Source organism: Chiloscyllium plagiosum, chromosome 21 (assembly GCF_004010195.1).
Source record: "Chiloscyllium plagiosum isolate BGI_BamShark_2017 chromosome 21, ASM401019v2, whole genome shotgun sequence".
In the NCBI taxonomy this organism is placed as follows: Eukaryota; Metazoa; Chordata; class Chondrichthyes; order Orectolobiformes; family Hemiscylliidae; genus Chiloscyllium; species Chiloscyllium plagiosum.
Window position 1 is genome coordinate 45,760,479 of NC_057730.1, and position 21,023 is coordinate 45,781,501.

The 21,023-nt window shown below is 42.9% G+C and overlaps 1 protein-coding gene across 4 annotated transcripts in view; it reads right to left on the reverse strand.

Moving 5' to 3' along the window:
* LOC122560829 (cytoplasmic phosphatidylinositol transfer protein 1-like) overlaps positions 1-21,023 on the reverse strand; it is a 204,701-nt gene that overhangs the window by 78,354 nt on the left and 105,324 nt on the right. For all 4 annotated transcript variants that reach the window (XM_043711974.1, XM_043711972.1, XM_043711973.1 and 1 more), the window contains exons 4-5: positions 8,250-8,338; positions 5,978-5,985 (exon numbers count right to left, since the gene is read on the reverse strand). In XM_043711974.1, the coding sequence (XP_043567909.1) occupies positions 5,978-5,985; positions 8,250-8,338 (97 nt within the window). The remainder of the gene's footprint in view (positions 1-5,977; positions 5,986-8,249; positions 8,339-21,023) is intronic.

The window sequence follows — 21,023 nt, forward strand, 5'->3', positions numbered from 1 at the left end:
TTGCACATTCTCTCTGTGGGTTACAGTTGCGAGCTTCAGTTTCCTCCCACAGTACAAAGATTTGCAGGTGGATTGGCCATGCTATATTGCTCACAGTGTCCAGGGATGTGCAGGCTTTTTTTAAAAAAATAAAAATTGAATTCAAATTTCACCATCTGTCATGATGGGAATCAAGCCGATGTCCCCAGTACATTAGCGTAGGGATCTGCGTTGACAGCCCAGTGATGTAACCAATACACCACTGCCTCTCCATTACTCACTGAGCAAGTTTCTGGTTTGTTCTTTCTAAACTTGGAACATAGAACATAGAACAATACAGTGCAGAACAGGCCCTTCGGCCCTCAATGTTGTGCCAACCTGTGAACGATTCTCAGCTCGTCCCCCTACACTATCCCAAAATCATCCATGTGCTTATTCAAGGATTGTTTAAATCTTCCTAATGTGACTGAGTTAACTACATTAGCAGGTAGGGCATTCCATGCCCTTATCACTCTCTGAGTAGAGAACCTGCCTCTGACATCTCTTAAAGCTATTACCCCTCAATTTGTAGTTATGACCCCTAGTACAAGCTGACTTCATCATCCTAGGAAAAAGACTTTCACTGTCAGTAGAGTTCTTGTGATCCTGTCAGATTAGCTCCCTAAACACATTTATAATGCACTGTGGTCAGAAAGGATCTACATCCAGACTCAGACTCAGTGGATTCTCAATGACAGTGACTAACTGTACTTGTGCTTTCTTTTACATTTAAATGAATAAAGTAACATCAAACTGGGATAAAAGGGTTAATGATCTGTGCTTCTTCCTGCCCTGAAAGATGGAGTAACGAAAGCAGGGAAAGGGCTGGAATAAAGCTTACTTGATAGGACCTAGCCAAGGTCCTTAATGAAGACCATACTATTGCTGCTACTGCTTGAACAGGCTTCTGTCGCTGCACACTCTCTCAAATAAGCATTCAATTCTTCATCAGATCAGGTGTTGGAGATTTAATGAAGGGAGCGTTTCCAATTAGTACCAGCACAGCAGCGAATGATATTGAATGACACACTGGAGGTTTCAGGCTGAGATCAAATGTGCAACATCCTGCAAACGTGCAAGATCTTCCCTTTAAATTTGGGATCAATGTTCTGAGCTCGTTTATAACTAGGTACACCTTAAGTGACTGCATCACTGACCTTGCCATGAGCTGACTGTATAGAAACACTGTAGACAACCTATGATCCACCAGATCAGCACCAACAGTCCAAGTGCCAGGTGCCTGTTCACTGCCCCAGCTACCATCAGGGCTGTTTAATGTGGGCTGCCTCTTGTAACCACCTCTGTTCAGCGGAAGCCCACACCACAAGACAGAGTGAAATGAAGATAATTATCCCACTGAAAGTAAGCAGTAAACCCTATCCAATTAACATTGTGTCAATGTGGCATCAGTTTCACAAATGAGAAAGTACCCAATCTCCTTAAATAGATTAACCTCCTACTCCCAATTAATACACCGTGATAAAGACTCTTTATCTGTGAAGAAGTGGATTACAACAAAAAATAAAGTACATTGGAAAATGCAATTGGGAAGAAAAGGTTTAAACACTGGACACTATACTTTCTCACAAATATTCAATATTCTTAAATGACTACAACTGTTTGTGACAATTGACATTATTACAAGGTTTCTAACTGAATCTTGTGTTGGAAATCCCTGGTTTAATTGAAAACCACCTCCAATCCCATGAACAAGATGGGTTTCTTTGTGTAACAATTCGATCAGTATCAGATTTCAGTAATAGCATCCTTCGGGATTTCATAGAACATAGACCTATTCCTACCCTAGTCATTCTTTTATTCCTAACATACCTATAGAAAGCCTTTCAGTTCTTCAGATTTACTTAGGCTCGCTGTCAAAGCTTAATCTCTTCAAAATGGGGCAGTTCATAGCTCTAATAATGCTGAAAGAGATGATAAGTTCAAAGTATAGAACAAGTGGGCAGGTTTGTACTCGATAAACACAGCGAACACATACTCTGCAGCTGGTCATAGTGTGAAAGTAGGATTAATAAGTGACTTAAATGCAGCACATTTAACCCAAACAGCAGACAATAGGGATTCACAGTGAAAAGCAACTCCTTAATGATGGATTCAACTTGAGGGTTTAAAGAGATGAGAATTGTGGGTTGCTGCACTTTGTATGGGAGAGATTCAGTGCTGCAAACAACGTGGCTCCCATTTTCCAAGAAGATGATAGAACTAACTTACTAATCTTACAACACCACCCAGTGGAATCAGTTACCAGTCTAGTGAGTAGACTGACCCACGACATTAGCATTTTATGGTAAGCAGTCTATGATCATATTATAGCAAAATAGTCACAGCCACTTACCAATGAAACTACTCAACACGATCACCACATGTGGAAACATCCTCTCAGCCAGCAACATGTCAACCTTGCTTAGAATCTTGTAATTTTCGATGACGAAGACATTACAAATCAATTTCATTTCTTTTGGATCCAAATTGGTGGGCACTGAGCGAAGGTTGTGTCTCCTTAATTACATTATCTCCTTGGAAGGAGTGTCTTAACCTTGAACCTCTGACCCAGAGTCTAGGACACTACCACAAGACCCCTCACCCATTCATATTTCCTTAGAACAGGCACTAGTTCTATTGAACATTTCAAAATTGTCCCTGATGCATGGCTGAGGGATTCCATTTCAAAATTAGTCACATTGACCAGGGCACATTTGGATAATGGAGTTGTTTTCAATTCTAGCAAGTCCTCGCGAAAGTTATGGAAAATTGTGACTTGAACTAAAATGATTTTAAGTGAATCATAGGTTCTCATAAGAAATAATGATAAGGCTAGAGTTAGGTTCCTTCAGACATTTTTTTGCCTGTAAGAAAATAAGTGTCCTATACATGTCCAGCACTCTGCAATCCTGGCTGAAATAACTTGCAACATAAGATATACAATAGTAATACAATATAGTATTTCCCACACACAATGTTTTAGAAAGTATTTTAAAAACTGCATCTGTCTATCCTTTTAGACTGACCAGGCTCCATTGAGTCACAGTTAGTCAGAGTACATTGGACTGCATTGACCAACTTCTGCCACTAGATGAGGCACTTCTGCATGAGTTCAGAATGGCAGCCAGGACAAGGGAGGGGCATCAATGGGGAGAAGCCTAAAGAAAGGACAGAGGGCATTAGCATTGGCGAGACAAGGTCAGAATGAGGCAAGGCCGGTTGCGGGGAAATACTGGAGGCAAAGTCAGAGGGAGGCAATGCCTGAGAGAACCAAAGCCAGGGGATTGGAAGCAAGGCAGGGAAAAGCAGCTTCAAGGTTCGAGGGGGATTAGGGAGAAGGTAGAGTAGTAGAAGGGTGAGGGGTCCTGTGGTAGTGTCCCAGATTCTGGGTCAGAAGTTCAAAGGTCAAGTCGCACTTTCCCTGGCGTAAATGTAGTTAAGGCCACACAACCTTTGCACAATGCCCACCAATTTGGATCCATAGCAAATGGAATAGGGTTGTGGCAAACTAGAAATGCCAATGTAATATGAGGGAAAAAGCATTAGAGGTAAAACAGCTTTAAAATGAAATAATGCTAAGTGGGTGACTTAAATTGAGGATTTATAGTAAGCCAGGTCTTTTTAGCCCAACATGTCTTAATATGGTATAAATGTTCCGAAAATCCCATCGTAACACTTCATCAGGAAGTTCTAAAAGCTATGTTAAGAACTGATGAGAAGCTGAGGAGATTATTTTTAAAATAAAGTTTTCTGCTCAAAATGATTTCCTCTATGCAAGTTCAATGTCAGTTATTTATTGCTTCGACATACACTCTTTACTGTAAGTCTTTTTAGTCATAATAACTGAGAAAGATATTGATCTAATTATAGAGACTGGGTATTTTTTAACTTGTGTCTTAACCTAATGTGGTATTAACTGTGGAAGATTTATTTGTGTTCTCAGCAAGAGAAAAGGGTATCTTCTGCTGCTTCCGTTCATTGTATCAGGGAGTTTTAGCCAGTTATAGAGTCATATAGCACGGAAACAGACACTTCAGTCCAACCAGTCATTGCCAACCATAATTCCAAACTAAATTAGTCCCATCTGACTGCTCCTGACCCATATCCCTCCAACAGTTCTTAGTCATGCACTTACCTAAATGTCTTTTAAATGTTGTAACCGTACCTGCATCCACTACTCTGGCAGTTTATTCCACATATGAAGCACTCCCTGTGGAAATAAGTAGCCTCTCATATCCTTTTTAAATCTTTCTCCTCTCATCTTAATATATGTCCCTTAGTTTTGAACTCCCCCACCCTAGGGAACAAATCTTTGTCATTCACCTTTTCTATGCCCCTCATGATTTTATAAACCTCAATAAGGTCGCCCCTCAACCTCTTACACTCCAGTGAAAATAGTCCCAGCCTATTTCTATATATCAAACCCTCCATTTTTTCGGAGCCTCCAAATCTTTTCTGAACCCTCTCCAGTTTAGAAATATCCTTCCTCTAACAGATTGATCAGAACTGCACACAGTACTCCACAAGAGATCTAGGAGAAAGTGAGGACTGCAGATGCTGGAGATCAGAGTTGAGTGTGTGGTGATGGTAAAGCACAGCAGGTCAGGCAGCATCTGAGGTGCAGGAGAATCGACGTTTCAGGCATTAGCCCCTCATCAGGATGAAGCTCTTATGCCCGAAACGTCGATTCTCCTGCTCCTTGGATGCTGCCTGGCCTGCTGTGATTTTCCAGCACCACACTCTCAACTCTAGAAGAGACATCACCAACATCAGAAACAACCTCAACATGACATCCCAACTCGTTGCACAATTGAGCAATCAGGATTTTTTTTAAAAGCTTGTTTGCAGGACAAAGGCATCACTGTCAAAGCCAACATTTTTGACCAACTCTAAATGTCCTCATGAAGCAGTGCCAGTTGTGGAAAATGCTGCAGTCCATGAGATGTAGTTACACCCACAATACTGATAGGGAAGAGGTTCCAGGGTTTTGACCCAACAATGACAGGACAGTGATATAGTCCTGAGTCAGGATGGTGTGTGCCTTGGAGAGGAACTTACAAGAGATGGTGGAGGTGAGTGGTAGTTTTAGACACAGAAGGTGGGAGTAGGAGACGGAGAGGGGAATAAGTCAACAGGATCTGAAGAACTAGTGAGTAGGTAAAGTCTTGGGAAATGCTGAGTGAACTGTTTTACTCCCCTTACCTCTTTCTACTTTGGAGCCAGTTGTCAGTAGTTGTAGTAGGTTTGAGTTTCTAGGTTTGAAAACAGATTGTCTAACTGGTTAATGGTGACTGCATGAACAGCATGACAACAAACCAACGACATGGGAGCTGTTATAATAATCAGACAGTGATATCACAGAAAAATACAGCTCCCAAGTCCAGCATATATGAGATACCCGAATTGCTCTTTGACGCTTTTCCAATAAGCTCCACTCTCTGCTCTTCCCTGCAAAGTTCTTTTCAAGTATTTCTCCCACTCTTGTTTTGACACTGAGTATTGAATCCGCTTCCACTGGCCACTTAAGCGCTACGATCCAGCTCACAGCATGAAAGGTTTGTCCCTTCACCTCATCTCTGGTTCTTTATATTAAAACCAACATCACACGGTCACCAACCCTGATTCCAGTCAAAATAATTCTCCTGATTTACCTGCCCCAAATCCCTCATCATACTGTACATCACTTCAAAAACTCCTGAATTAGTGACTGTTCTAAAGACAGGTATGGGGGACACTGACATATTTAACACAGACAGGTATCTCGTGCTAAATTATACAAGTGTGTTCAAACTTGGATAATTTATTCAGGAGAGCTGCAGGTAAACAGTGGTGCCATCCATTAGCAGGGCAGTGTAACAGTGTAGAGCAGTTCCCTTTTACAGACATTTTTTTACCCATTTTGACATTACGCACGATATTACTTATTCATGTACAGAATATGAAACATGAAAGTACTTACAGTGTATTCTAGTTGCACAGAATGGAACAGAGGCAACGAACAGGGAGAGAAGAGGGGAAAAAAAAGGAACAATAAATAATTAAAATGATCTCAAGGTGACGTCACCTCCAAAAGTTACCCAAGAAGGCAATTTCAATCAACATGTCTAATATATAAACTGATTTGAAAATGCTTGAACAAGTGGGTTTAAGTGAGTTCATCCTGCACCTAAAGGACTTTGCAGTCTTTTACGAATCAAGAACAAAGAGTGGTTGCCTAGTAGCAAGGTCCTGAGAAAGAACAGCATCATATTTTCCAGTTTTGATTCAGCGTGGAACTGTACCTCACACTTCAGTGTCGACTGTAGTACAAGCTAAAAAGGAAAACAAACCCGCGACTCAAAATAAAGTCTGCTAATCAAATTTCGTGGCATTTAGCTTGCGAGAAATGCTTGAGAATTTGATACCGTTCCAAGCATGATCCCTGATCAGCACAAAGGAGGTGTGTTCCTTTCAATCAATCATCAGCAGAATTAAAAACTGGTAGCTCCGCAAAGACTGCACTGAAAGAATGGCACGGTGGCTCAGTGGTTAGCACTGCTGCCTCACAGCGCCAAGGTCCCAGGTTCAATTCCAGCCTTGGGTGACTGTCTGTGTGGCGTTCTCCCCATGTCTGTGTGGGTTTCCTCCAGGTGCCCTGGTTTCCTCCCACAGTCCAAAGATGTGCAGGTCAGGTGAATTGGCCATGCTAAGTTGTCCATAGTTGTTAGGTGCATTAGTCAGAGTGAGGTGGGTTACTCTTCGGAGGGTCGGTGTGGACTTGTTGGGCTGAAGGGCCTGTTTCCACACTGTAGGAATCTAATCTAATCAGAACCTTCAACTCTCATACGATAAGGTCCCCAAGGCAGTTGGATATGGTGCTCCTTAGGGGAGGTGATGGCCAATGGTATTGTCATTGGACTAGCAAACCAGAGACTTGGTTAACGCTCCAGGGACAAAGACAGAATTCTGGAGAAACTCAGCAGGTTCGACAGACAGAGAAACAGAGCTAACATTTTGAATCCACAGCTAGAGAAGGTGTTCTGAAGAGGAGCCATTCTCGACTCAAGATATTGAAGGTGTTGCTTTCTTTGTGGAAGCTGCCTGACCTGCTAATTTTCTCCAGCATTGTGTGTTTGCTGCAAGTTTCCAGCATCTGCAGTATTTTGCTTTGATTCTGATGCCCTGGGGTCCTGGGTTTGAATCCTGCTACGACAGATGGTGGAATGTACCTTCATTAAGAGTCTGGAATTAAAAGTCTGATGATGACCACTGTCAGTTGTTGTAAAAATCCATCTGGTTCATAAAGGGAAGGAAATCTGCTGTCCTTACTGAGGTTAGCTTACTCCTGACCTGCACGGTGATTGACTCTTATTACCTCTGGGCATTAAGGATGGGCAGTAAATGCTGGCCTAGACCCACATCCCATGAATGAAATGACATGTTGGTGTCACTATAATTATGCCCTTTGCCAGCTTTAGTAAATTTGAAGGGAATCTGTTTCTTCACAATCCGGTTGCTAGGCGGAATCCCGATGAAGGAATTTTGCCCAAAACGTCGATTTTCCTGCTCCTTGGATGCTGCCTGACCTGCTGTGCTTTTCCAGCACCACTCTAATCTTGACTCTAATCTCCAGATCTGAAGTACTCACTTTCGCCAATACTGATGCAGGTGAACTTGTGGCTTTTAGCAAATGCTAAAATCTGACCACTTGAAGCCATAGAAAGAGGCCATTCAGCCCTTTGTGCCTATACCAGCCATTTATCATGGCATATCGAAAAATTGCAGGCGTGTCATGGTGCAGGAGGAGGCCATTTGGCCCATCATTTCTGCCCAGATCAATCTGTCCCAAAACACCTTCCCCTCTTGGAGTTTGTTTTCCAGCTGAATGCAGTCTATCTCTTGTCCAGAGTAACAACTCATATCCAAAGGGCAGGCAGGAAGCAAAGGTATCCCAAAATGAACACTGGGGGAAAATGCAAATTATAAACATAATCATAAAAGCTGTTCAGATGGGTATAGGTTTATGATAGGTGATAGATGCTGGAGATCAGAGTCAAGATTAGAGTGGTGCTGGAAAAGCACAGCAGGTCAGGCAGCATCCGAGGATCAGGAAAATCGATGTTTCAGGCAAAAGCCCTTCGTCAAGAATATAGGTTTATGATTCCTAGTGCTCTTGGAGGTAAATTGGTACGTTTTCTAATGATTAATAATGATTTTGAATAGCCAGTGAAGTATTTGGAACGTCTTCTTACCTGTGATGGTATAAGGATAGTAGTTCCATGCCTTTTCTGTGATATAAAATATTCGGGGTACCACAGCCCTTGCCCAGCCTGGGAGTTTGCTGTGAAGAAAGAGGAAAGTAAAAACAGTATTGTTAGCGTTAGAATCCCCACACTGAGGATGAAGGGTGTGCAATAGCCAAGATAGGCTGAGCTGATTTATATTTTTGTGTTTTTGAATTAACAACCACAGACCTCAGAATCCCAAACAAGATGTAATACATCCCAAGTTATCAGACAGCACGTTGTGTGCACTGCCTGAGCGCAGGTCCATAGCTCCTTGTCTTCTGATGATACATTCACCTGGCTTGTAATTTCCTCAAAAGTGCCCTAAAAAAATAAGTCAAACATGATTTTCCTTTCAGAAAACCACACTGACTTTGCCTGATTGCATTCAGATTTTCTAAGTGCCCCACTTTAAGCTCCTTAATAATAGATTCCAGCATTTTCCCTATGCTAGGTGTTAGGCTAATGGATTTACAGTTTCCTGCTTGTGTCTAACTCCTTTACGGAAATCAGAAATAACATTTGTAATTTTCCAACCTGGTTGCACCCTTCCAGAATTTGGAAGATTAAAAACTGTCGCAACTATCTCAGCAGCTACTCTGACGAGACCACGACTGGAATAGTAAGACCCTGAGCTTCCAGTTGCCTGCCCACTTTAACACCCCACTCTGTTCCCTGGACAACCTCTCTGTCTCAGGCTTGCTGCTGTGCTCCAGTGAAGCTCAGTGCAAGCTGGAAGAACCACACGTCATTTTCCATTTGGAGACCCTGCAGCCTTCTGGGCTCAATATTGAGTTCAATGACTTTAGGGCTTGAGTTTTCCCATGTCATTATACCAACCCCCACATATCAGGCCTTGTTTTTTTCATGTTATGTGTGTGCAGGTGTGAGACACAACGAAAGACACAAGGTGTACAAATCTTTATTTGATTTTCACCACCAGGAAGGAAGAGAACACCTAAGTGGCCAGTGACAAGCAGTGCCCTTCACATCAAAGGGCAATGCTGCGTGATCAAACAGTGAAGGGGAGGGCAGGGATTGAATCAAAATAGAGTTGGAGGGGGAAATAATACACTCCACTCCCTGCAGCACCCACCTCTCCCTGAACAACTCCAGGGTGTTGTGGAGACCGCGGAAGAGGGGCAGGCAGTCGGCCCTAACGACCCCCTCTACGGCCCGCAGCCTGGACCTGTTTATGGTCAGTTTGGCCAGGCCCAGGAGCAGACCCACGAGGAGGGCCTCAGACCTGCCCTCCCCCCTCCACATCGAGTGCCCGAAGATCAGGAGCGTGGGACTGAAGTGCAACCAAAAAGAGAGAAGGAGGTTACATCAGATCTTGTTATCACACAACCCATTGTTAGCCACTGACAGTCCCCATTAACAGCTATTCACCCTCCTAGCCAGATTGTTATTCACTGCTTTGTCTGTCCAACTGTTCTTCTCTCTCTTTGGGCTCTATCCCCACTCATCGTTTACTCCTTCACCGCCGCCCCCACCCTACCATCTACATATAAACTGACATTTTCCTAGTTACCATCAGTTCTGAGGAAGGGTCACTCAACCCAAAATGTTAATTCTGATTTCTCTCCAAAGATGCTGCCTGATCTGCTGAGCTTTTACAGCAATTTCTGTTTTTGTTTCAGATTTACTGCATCTGCAGTTTTTTTTGGTTTTTGCTATATGCAGTTCTGATCACCACATTATATGGAAGGATATGATTGCAGACGAGATCTACCAGGATGCTGCCTATTCTGGAGAGTCTGAGCTAGGAAGTGAAGAAGGGTTACACTTACACCTCCTGATGCTGCCTGGCTTGCTGTGCTCTTCCAGCCTCCTGCCTGTCTACGGCGTTTCTCTTGAAGCAATGAAGGTTGAGACAGGACCTGATAGAGGTGTTTAAGCTTATGAGGGGCATAGAAAGGGTTGATAGGAAGGTATCTACTAATTTCCATTAGTAGAGTGGTCAATTACCAGGAGAAACAGATTTAAAGAGAAATGTTTTTCATCCAGAGGGTGGTGGGAGTCTGGAACTCACTGCCTGAAAGGACGCTGTCAGAAATGTTCATATCGTTTAAGCAGCATTTAAGTATTCACTTGCATTCCCACAGCCGGAAGGGCAATGGGCATACAGCTGGAAACAATCAGATCGTGGTTTATTAGTATGGCCAATATGGGCTGAATGGCCTCCCTCTGTGTTATAAGTGTCCAGGAATTACTGTGCTATGCATCGCCAGTTTCCTGTTTTCTATTAATTTCCTGGATCCTCTAGATGACTAACGCTCACTAAACTACTGCTTTCCTATGTAAATATATGTTAAAGAACCTGTTTTTAAATTCTGATATGTCACTAATCTTTGGCGAATTGTCCTCATAATCTTTCATTTAGAGATAGTGAGGACTGCAGATGCTGGAGATGTCAGAGTCGATAAAGTGTGACACTGGAAAAAGCAAAGCAGGTCACGCTGCTGTGCTTTATCCAGAGCCACACTTTATCTTTCCCCTTCCTCGGTACTCACAGATAATGTGTGCTTCCCCTAGAATGTATTTTTGTTGAATTTTATGAAACATCTCATTTAATGTTTGCCCTTGCATCTTTACTAACCTATCCCTTAACTTATTTTTACGCATTACTTTAGCCAGTGCTGTCTTTATATCCTCACTATTGCCACATTTAAATGTAAAACATTAGTCTTAGATCCAGTCTTCTCACCCTCAAACAGAAAGTATTAATGCCAGATTCCCTTTATATTTCTTCACTAGTCACTTCCCCATATCTTCAATGGTAAGTATATATTTGATTTGATTTATTAATGTCATATGTACTTGGTACACTGAAAAGTTTTGTTTTGCATGTAGTATGGGCAGATCATATCATACAAAGTACATAAGGGGGATAGATAAATTTGTGAAAGTGAGATTTTATGGAACCTGGCCAAACGTAATATAATGAAGGAGAAGTGATTGCTTTCTCAAAAATGTAATCTAGTGCAAAAAGCTTATACATTAATGATCTGGATGAAGGAACTGAGGGCATTCTGGCTAAGTTTGCAGATGATTTAAAGATAGGTGGAGGGACAGGTAGCATTGAGGAGGCAGGGAGGATGCACAAAGATTTAGATGGGTTAGGAGAGTGGGCAAACAAGTGGCAGATGAAATACAATGTGGGAAAGTGTGAGGTCATGCACTTTGGTAGGAAGAATAGAGACATGAATTATTTTCAAGTAGGGGAGAAAATTCAGAAATCTGAAGTGCAAAGGGGCTTGGGAGTCCTAGTTCAGGTTTCTCTTAAGGTAAACTTGCAGATTGAGTCAGTAGTTAGGAAGGCAAATGCAATGTTGTCATTCATCTTGAGAGGATTAGAATCTAAAAGCACGGATTTACTTCTGAGGCTTTATAGGCTCAAATCAGAACACATTTAGAGCATTGTGAGCAACTTTGAGCCCCATATCTCAGGAAAGACGTATTGGCCCTGGAGTGGGTCTAGAAGAGAATCACGAGAATGGTCCTGGGAATGAAAGGCTTAACCTATGGGGAATGTTTGAGGACTCTGGGACTATACTCGATGGACTTCAGAAAGATGAGGGGGGTTCTGATTGAAACCTACAGATTACTGAACGGCCTGGAGAGAGTGGATGTTGGGAAAATGTTTCCACTGGCAGGAGAGAAGAGGACCAGAAGACACAGCCTAAGAGTAAAGGGAAGACCCTTTTGGAATGGAGATATGGAGAAATGTTTTAGCCAGAGAGTGGCGAATTTGAGGCATTCATTGCCACTGAAGGCTGTGGAGGCCAGGTCATTGAGTATATTTAAAGAGATAGTTAAGTTCTGGATTGCCAAGGGGATCAAAGGTTACGGGGAGACTGAATAGCACAGTAGACTCAATGAGCTGAATGGCCTAACTTCTGCCCCTATGTTTAATGGTCTTATGAGGAGAAAGTGAGGTCTGCAGATGCTGGAGATCAGAGCTGAAAATGTGTTGCTGGAAATGCGCAGCAGGTCAGGCAGCATCCAGGGAACAGGAGAATCGACGTTTCGGGCATAAGCCCTTCTTCAGGAATGAGAAAAGTTTGTCCAGCAGGCTAAGATAAAAGGTAGGGAGGAGGGACGTCGGAATGTGATAGATGGAAAGAGGTCAAGGTGAGGGTGATAGGTCAGACTGGGGTGGGGGCGGAGAGATCAGGAAGAAGATTGCAGTCTGCCTAGGAACCTTCCAACCACAAGGGATGAACTCTGATTTCACCAGTTTCCTCATTTCCCCTCCCCCCAGCCTGTCTCAGTCAAATCCATCGAATTCAGCACCGCCTTTCTAACCTGCAATCTTCTTCCCGACCTCTCCGCCCCACTCCAGTCTGACCTATCACCCTCACCTTGACCTCTTTCCACCTATCACATTCTGACGCCCCTCCCCCAAGTCCCTCCTCCCTACCTTTTATCTTAGCCTGCTGGACAAACCCTGAAGAAGGGCTTATGCCCGAAACGTCGATTCTCCTGTTCCCTGGATGCTGCCTGACCTGCTGCGCTTTTCCAGCAACACATTTTCAGCTCAGTAATGGTCTTATGGTCTAACAAAGTAAGGAATATTATGTTATGGCTGCAGAGAAGGTGCACAAAGAACACGACCAAAATTAAATTTCTTGAATCTGTTGGTATGTGTGTTTAAAGCTTTTGTACCTTCTGCCCAATGGAAGAGGTTGGAAGAGATTATAACTGGGTAAGAGGCGTCTTTGGTGACATTGGCTGCCATCCCGAGGTAGCAAATATAGATGGGGTCAGTGGATGGAAAGTTGGTTGCGTGGTGGAATGGGTTGTATTCAGAACTGTCTGCTTCTAGGCAGGACAGTTGCCATACCAAGCAGTGATTCATCCAGATTGTAAACACTATTTTTAGCTTTTAGGGAAAAGTAAGTATGTTTGAACTGCATCAGGAAGCCCTACTCAAAACCAATAAGCACGGAGACTTGAACACTGAGCTTCTGACCAAAAGAAGAGATGCTGTCATTGCACCAAGAAATTGGGTCTCGTTTCAGATAATAACAGTGATAATGGCTCCACTGTGATGGCAAATTGATTAATTTCCTTAAAAACCCTCTTGTTGCTGAGTTCCTGACCACAACAATCCCACTGTGAAGACGTGTTGAGACAGGTCTGCCCTATCCAGAACGAGGGGTCACAGTACAAGGATATGGTATAGGCCATTTAGGACTTGAGATGAGAAAAAAGGCCCTCACCCAGAGGTTGGGGGGCCTGTGGAATTCTCTGCCACAGAAAGCAGCTGAGGCCAAAATATTGTTTTCAAGAAGGTGTTAGACATTGTAATAGAATTATACACCGTGGTCAAAGAGACAGACAGGACGGAAACAGATCCTTAGTGTTAAAGAGATCAAAAGGTTTGGGGAGAAAGTGGGAGAGAGTACAGAGTTGGATGAACAGCCATGATTACGTTAAATGGCGGAGCAGGCTTGAAGGGCTGAATGACCTACTCCTGCTCCTAGTTTCCAGGTTTCTATGAGAAGGTGAGTGAATACTCTCTGGCGCTGACAAGGTAATCGTCAAAACATAGTGGTACTGATGGAGGCTTTGAAGAGGATCACCTGACCGGCTATCCTCAGCTGCAACTTTAATTGGGAGACCAAGAAAATAATGACAGCAAATGAAAAGCAAACAGACACTTTAAACCAATTAGCGGCAGGACCTGTCAAGAAGAACAAACGTGGTTTCTGACATTTGGCTTTCAGATTATGGAAATACAGCCACAAGGAAGTATAGGAATAACAAAGGCAATTCTATACAATGCTGCTTTCACAGATAATAAGCAAGGGACTCAGTCAAAGCATTTACCGAACAGTGACAAAATGGGACTGTGTGTATTCAGTTGGCTGCCTTTTGACAGACATTTCATAATCAATTATGTGGTGTATTCTGCAAGAATCAACTTCACTGAAAAGGCATAATTCAATGTTCCAGGCACGCGGAGTTATAAAATGTGATTACATAAACTTTCAAGATTGCAATTGACAGCAATCCAGTTTCTGATACAAAGTCACAATCTCTATATAACAAACAGTACTGCATTCCACCCCATTGTACAGCCTCATACACAGGAAAAAGATATCTCCCAGTTACTCCTGTTATAGAGTCATTGGGTATTACAGCATGTAAACAGACCCTTCTGTCCAACCAGTCCATACCGAACATAATCCCAAATTAAACTGCTTGCTGCTGACCCATATCCTTCCAAACCTTTCCTGTTCATCTACTTATCCAAACGTCTTTTAAATGTTGTATCTGTGCTCGCATCCACCACTTCCTCTGGAAGGTCATCCCACATGTGTAAAAAAAAATTGCCCACATGTCTTTTTAAAATGTCTCTCCTCTCACCTTAAAAATATAACCCTTAGTCTTGAAATCCTCCACCCTAGGGAGAAGATACTGACCATTAACCCTATCTTACCCCTTATGATTTTCTAAACTGCTAAAAGGTCACCCCTCAACCTCCTATGCTCCAGTGAAAAAAGACCCAGCATATGCAGTCTCTCCTTATATCTCAAACCTTCCACATCCAGCAACATCCTAGTAAATCTTTTCTGAACCCTCTACAGCTTAATAATATCCTCCCTTTAACAGGATGACCAGAACTGTATTGTGTAAGGCATTACCCATTTTCCCCCCTTTCAGTCTGCAGACACGGTTCCCCAGCTATTTCGCTCATCAAGATGAAAATTCTACTTATGGTCATCTGCTAAGGTGGCTTATAGGAGACTTTATCTTTCTTTCTTTCTTGTGAGCCTTTCCCTGACGTTTAATGCTCAGAAAATGGAAGATTTGAAATCATGCAAGCCACTGTTACAGCCGAGGTATGGTGTAGATGTAGAAAGAATAATTCCCCTTGTGGGAGACCAGCCCCAGAGAGCATCATCTCAGAATAAGGAGTCACACACCTGAAACAGAGATAAGGAGGATTTTCTCAGAGGCTAGTGAATCAATGAAACTCTTTACTGCAGAGGTCTACAGAGACTGTGTCTTTAGGGTGAGTGAGACAGATTTTTAATCATTAAGAGAATCAAAGGTTACAGGGAAAAGGCTGGGAAATAGAGTTGAGGATTATCCGATCAACCATGATCTCATCAAAAGGTGAGACAGACTCGTTGGGCTGAATGGCCTACTTCTGCCCTTCCTGATTCCTGAAGAAGGGCTTATGCCCAAAACATCGATTCTCCTGCTCCTTGGATGCTGCCTGACCTGCTGCGCTTTTCCAGCAACACATTTTTCAGTTCTGCCCTTATGTCTTATGGTCTTAAAATAGACAGTGCCATTTCACAGTCCCTTAAATACTACTGAGTCATTTCACTTCTCAACAGATTAAACCTTATTTTTGTTTAGTTTTTCTCGGTATGAGGGCATCAAGCCACTCCACCCTCCTCTCTGACCTATCAACTCCATCCCCACCTCATTCACCTGTTGTACTCTTTGCTACCTTCCCTCACCCTCCTCTCTGACCTATCATCCTCCATCCCTACCCCCATTCACCTATTGTACTCTATGCTACTATCTCCCCACCCCCATCTCATTTATCTCTCCACTCTGCAGGCACCCAGCTTCTATTCCTGATGAAGGGCTTTTGCCCAAAACATTGATTTTCCTGCTCCTCGGATGCTGCCTGACCTGCTGTGCTTTTCCAACACCACTCTAATCTAGACTCTTGTTTCCAGCATCTGCAGTCCTTGTTTTTATCACTAGTTATTACCCATCACTAACATTTATTGCCCATCCTTAATTGCCCAGAGGACAGTTAAGAGTCACCCACATTGCTGTGGGTCTGGAGTCACACGTAGGCCAGACCAGGTAAGGCAATTTCCTTGGTAAAAACAATGACTGCAGATGCTGGAAACCAGATTCTGGATGAGAGTGGTGCTGGAAAAGCACAGCAGTTCAGGCAGCATCCGAGGAGCAGGAGAATTGACATTTCGGGCAAAAGCCCTTCATCAGGAATACAGGCAGAGAGCCTGAAGGGTGGAAGGCAGTTTCCTTCTCTGAAGGACATTCGTGAACCAAATGGGTTTTTCTGACAATCAGCAACAGATTTATGGTCAACCAGATTTTTTTTAAATGAAATTTAAATTTCACCATCTGCCATAGTGGTATTTGAACATGGGTTCCTAGAACATTACCTTGTTGTTTGGGTAAACAGTATATCAATAATACCATTAGGCCATTGCCTTTCTGCATTGTATCTACCAAAGGCTTCAAACAAAGATCCTGCACTCATACAGTGCCTGTCAGAACTTCAAGATGTCCCATCAGCAGCATCAAGATAATGTGTGCTAGTGGTGTTGATTGAGGCTTATCACAAAGCTGGGAAGTGCTCCTTTGCTCGTCTTCAAAATGGTACGATGGCATCTTTAACATCCATCTGGGAGGATAGACAGAGCCTCAGTTTAACTTCTCATCTTGAAGGAGGAACCTCCTGACAGTGTAGCAACACCCTCAGTCGTAGGAAGCCCAATCTTGTACTCTCTGAAATAGGACTTGAACTCTCGACCTTCTACCTCAGGATTCACCACTGCTAGCAATACTACCTGACCATCCTCCAGGTACCACTGGTAATTATGTTTTCAAGGACAGCAAAGGAGAGTCATTGCAAATTTAAACCATGCCAAACATGTATTGGTTGCTACTGGCTTTTTCAATGGCTGGAGTTGCATACAATTAATATACAAGCAATCTGTGAATAAAATGTTCTATATAGTTGCATTTATTCTGCGGGTCAACTCCAGCAAGTTGGCTGGAACAAATGGAGGTCACAGTCCTGACAACATTTACTAGTTAATGTTTATTAATTCTCCATCCTGACTTGGGACGTTTTCATCCAATAACATTCTGTGAATAAAAGTAAATATTCTGTGGTTCTTTGTTGTTCAGCTCTGGACGGTCTTGTGAATTCCACATGATGTATTGACACAGCAGTCTTGACTCCAGTTTAGCACATAGTGACGTCTGACCCCAAAGTGCTAAAATAAGGCCCAATAACACATGCAAGACCAGAGCATCTTGTCAAATTGCTACTTAAACAATTCTGACAAAAATGGCGGCGGCAGACAATTTATTAACGTTGTGCAAAATATTGTCAGTTCCCTGGACAAGGCTTCAAGGCAGCTTTGAATAATGTGGTTCCAGAAATAGCAGCCTCGGATTTTAAATTGGAAAACGGCACTAGGGAAATGCGAGACAAAAATAATTGGATAATGGGCTTCAACACTTCTATATTTAGCTGCAGAGATTAATGTCTGCTTAATGAAGAAACCAATTGCACATGTCACCAATGAATGCTTATGCAATCCATCCTTTGTCATCCTTCACCTAGTAGATCTTCAAGACTTAATAAAAGGACAGACTGTTAAATAGAGAGGTCTGTGCTTTAAGGTTTTTGAGAAGATTTATCTTTGAGAAGTCTGTGCTTCTTTAGAGTGAAAGAAAACCAGAGTGCAACATTATTAATTATTAAATTCACACTAAAGAATGGAAAGACCTGCTCAGATTAGATCCAGGGAGTTATTAAATATGTTTTGCCTCACAGTAATGGATGGCTGTGATTCTTTCATCAGAAATGGACTGGTGTCAACAAATCAATTCTGTGAGGATTGTAATAGATTGATAACATACCAACATTCACTGAAACAAAGCACTTGCATTTCAAAGTGTGTAAACAACATCTTGGTAAAGCTTAATAACCAATTTGAACTTCATAATGCACTGAAGTATTTCAGAATGTTAATGGCTGCCCAGTTAAAGATGCAGAAGATTAAAAAGGATACTCTTCTCCCCAAGTGGGAATGTTGCCAATTCAGGCTGAATATGCACTTTCATATTACCCACTGCCTCCAAATGCTCCGCACCCACCCCTCAAACAGCCATCACCAGCAACCCAACATAGTCATACTCAAATAACACTGCCATCTCAGAAGATGATTGGACCTTTCATGAATCAAGAATCATTCCATCACTTTCACACCACATTTTCCACGTCCAATGTATTTCATAAATCACAGAACCCCTGCAGTGTGGCAGCAGGCCATTCATCCTAACCCAGACACATCCTCTCACCTTACCCCTGTAACCATGCACTTCCCATGGCCAGTCCATCTAGCTGACATCCCTGGGCACCACAATGGGCAATTTAGCCAATCCACCTAACTTGCATATCTTTGGACTTTGGAGGGAACTGGAGCATCCAGAGGAAACCCATACAGACATGAGGAGAATGTGCAAACAGTCATCCGAGGGTGGGATTGAACCCAGGGTATAGAGAGGTCTAACCACTGAGCCACTGTGCTGCCCCAATTTCTATTCTTTAAATGGCAAGCAAAAGAATTCAATAAAATGGCTCTAAAACACAATTCTTTAATGTCCCTTTTAATGACCTCCCACCGCGGTGTCCTATGGATTAATTTTATTCTTGGAGATACCAGGGTAATTGCGGATGTTTGGGATCCTGACAAAAGGGATACTTTCATTCCCAGTCAGAAAACTCTAGGTGCCAGGCTTAAGGATCAGTATCCCAATGAAGAATCCACTGAATTAGAGAGAAGTAGAGAAGGGTCAATCCCTGTGCCCAGTCTACAAGAAATGTTGGGAGAATGGTATGGGGAGAATGATGTAGTGGAGAATTGCTGGTGAACACAAACAAGGCACTCTTGCCCCTCTTCAGCCTGTATTAGTCCTGACGGTGACAGAAACCGGGCAAAAGTGAGGACTGCAGATGCTGGAAACCAGAGTTTAGATCAGAGTGCTGCTGGAAAAGCACAGCAGATCAGGCAGCATCTGAGGAGCAGGAAAATCAGAAACCAGCACACACAGAGTCCAAACCTTGAAATCTTTAGTCACAACAAAGTGGTGTAATAAATGCAATTTTTTGGGGTATGCATTTCAGTTTTTCATTAACATTTCCTTTGCCCTTCACAACGTTTAGAATGAGCCTTTGTGTAATAATTATCCTAAGAGCTCAGATTAGCCTATTTATTTGATTGCTGCCTTTTTTGTTTTGCAAAGAAGAGCACTCCGATCTTTGTCAAACAGTGCATTTTATGATTTCATTGCCTGATGGAGTTGCTTAGAATCATAGAATCCCTACAGTGTGGGAACAGGCCATTTGGCCCATCAAGTCCGCACTGACTTTTCAAAGAGCATCCCACCCAGACCCACACCCTCACTGTATCCCTGCATTTCCCATGACCAATCCACCTAATCTACATATCCCTGGACACTAGGGGCAATTTAGCACGGCCAATCTACCTAACTGGCACATCTTTGGACTGTGGGAGGAAACTGAAGCATCTGAAGGAAACCCATGGGGAGAACGCTCAAACTCCACACAGACAGTTGTCTGATGGTGGAATCAAACCCGAATCCCTGGCACTTTAGCTCCTGCAATGATTCGATGGTAAAGTGGGGGTGTAACTCAACCACCCAGATCAGAGAAACTCAGATATCTCTGCCAGCCAGGACAGAGTTAACTAACCACAACCAAACCAACCAGTTGGATCTCCACCGTTGGTGTCCCGAATCACAGGAGTTATCTGTCGGACGTCCTGCACCTGGCCACTGTTTAACATCACAGCTGATGCCAAATACAGGTGTGTGGAGTCTTTTAACATGGGAAGGCTGCATTGCAAGCTAACACAGGGCCCTGGCTGACCAGGAAACTCTTCCTGCCCGTCACTGGCTTACATAGCTGTCTGATCACGACTGACACTATAATCTGGCTCGATACAGTTTCGCCCTGTGGTGCAATTTGCAAGGTGAAGTCGACTGGGATTGCTGAGGAAGAGACCACAAAGGCACCATGTAGCTGGCTAGAGAATGTGAAAATCAGAGTATATGTTAACAGGGATGCACTGCTTAGGTTTGGCAATTCACACACTGTCAAAATATAGCTCTGTTCATACTGACAATGCATTGTGTATAAGCCTCCTGGGAGTGGTTCCAATTGAAAATACAATTGAAAAATAAAGATACAAGCAAAGATAGGGTTTGGAAACCCAAATAAACAAGGCACTCAAAGCAAAACACTGATAGTGGTCTGAAATGACAGCCGTAAATGCTAGCAAGGGTTTTGCTAAAGGATCTTTGACCCAAAATGCCAACTATCTCTCTCTGATCGGATGCTGCCTGACCAGTTGAGTATTTCCAGTGTTGAATGTTTTGATTACAAATGTTCACGTTATAGAGATATCATTTCGAAATGAAAATTGACCACAATCCCCCTGAATAACCCAGCAGAGATTTCTGCCATTAACTGAAGTGTGATTGGTGGATAAGATCAAGATATGACTGGCTCTCTTTATCTATGATTTGGAGGTGCCAGTGTTGGACTGGGGTGTACAAAGTTAAAAATCACACAATGCCAGGTTATAGTCCAACAGGTTTAATTGGAAGCACTAGCTTTTGGAGCGCCACTCAATAGACAATAGATGCAGGAGTAGGCCATTCAGCCCTTCGAGCCTGCACTGCCATTCAATATGATCACGGCTGATCATTCCTAATCAGTATCCTCTTCCTGCCTTATCTCCATAACCCTTGATTCCACTATCTTTGAGAGCTCTATCCAACTCTTTCTTAAATGAATCCAGAGACTGGGCCTCCACTGCCCTCTGGGGCAGAGCATTCCACACAGCCACCACTCTCTGGGTGAACAAGTTTCTCCTCATCTCTGTCCTAAATGATCTACCCCGTATTTTTAAGCTG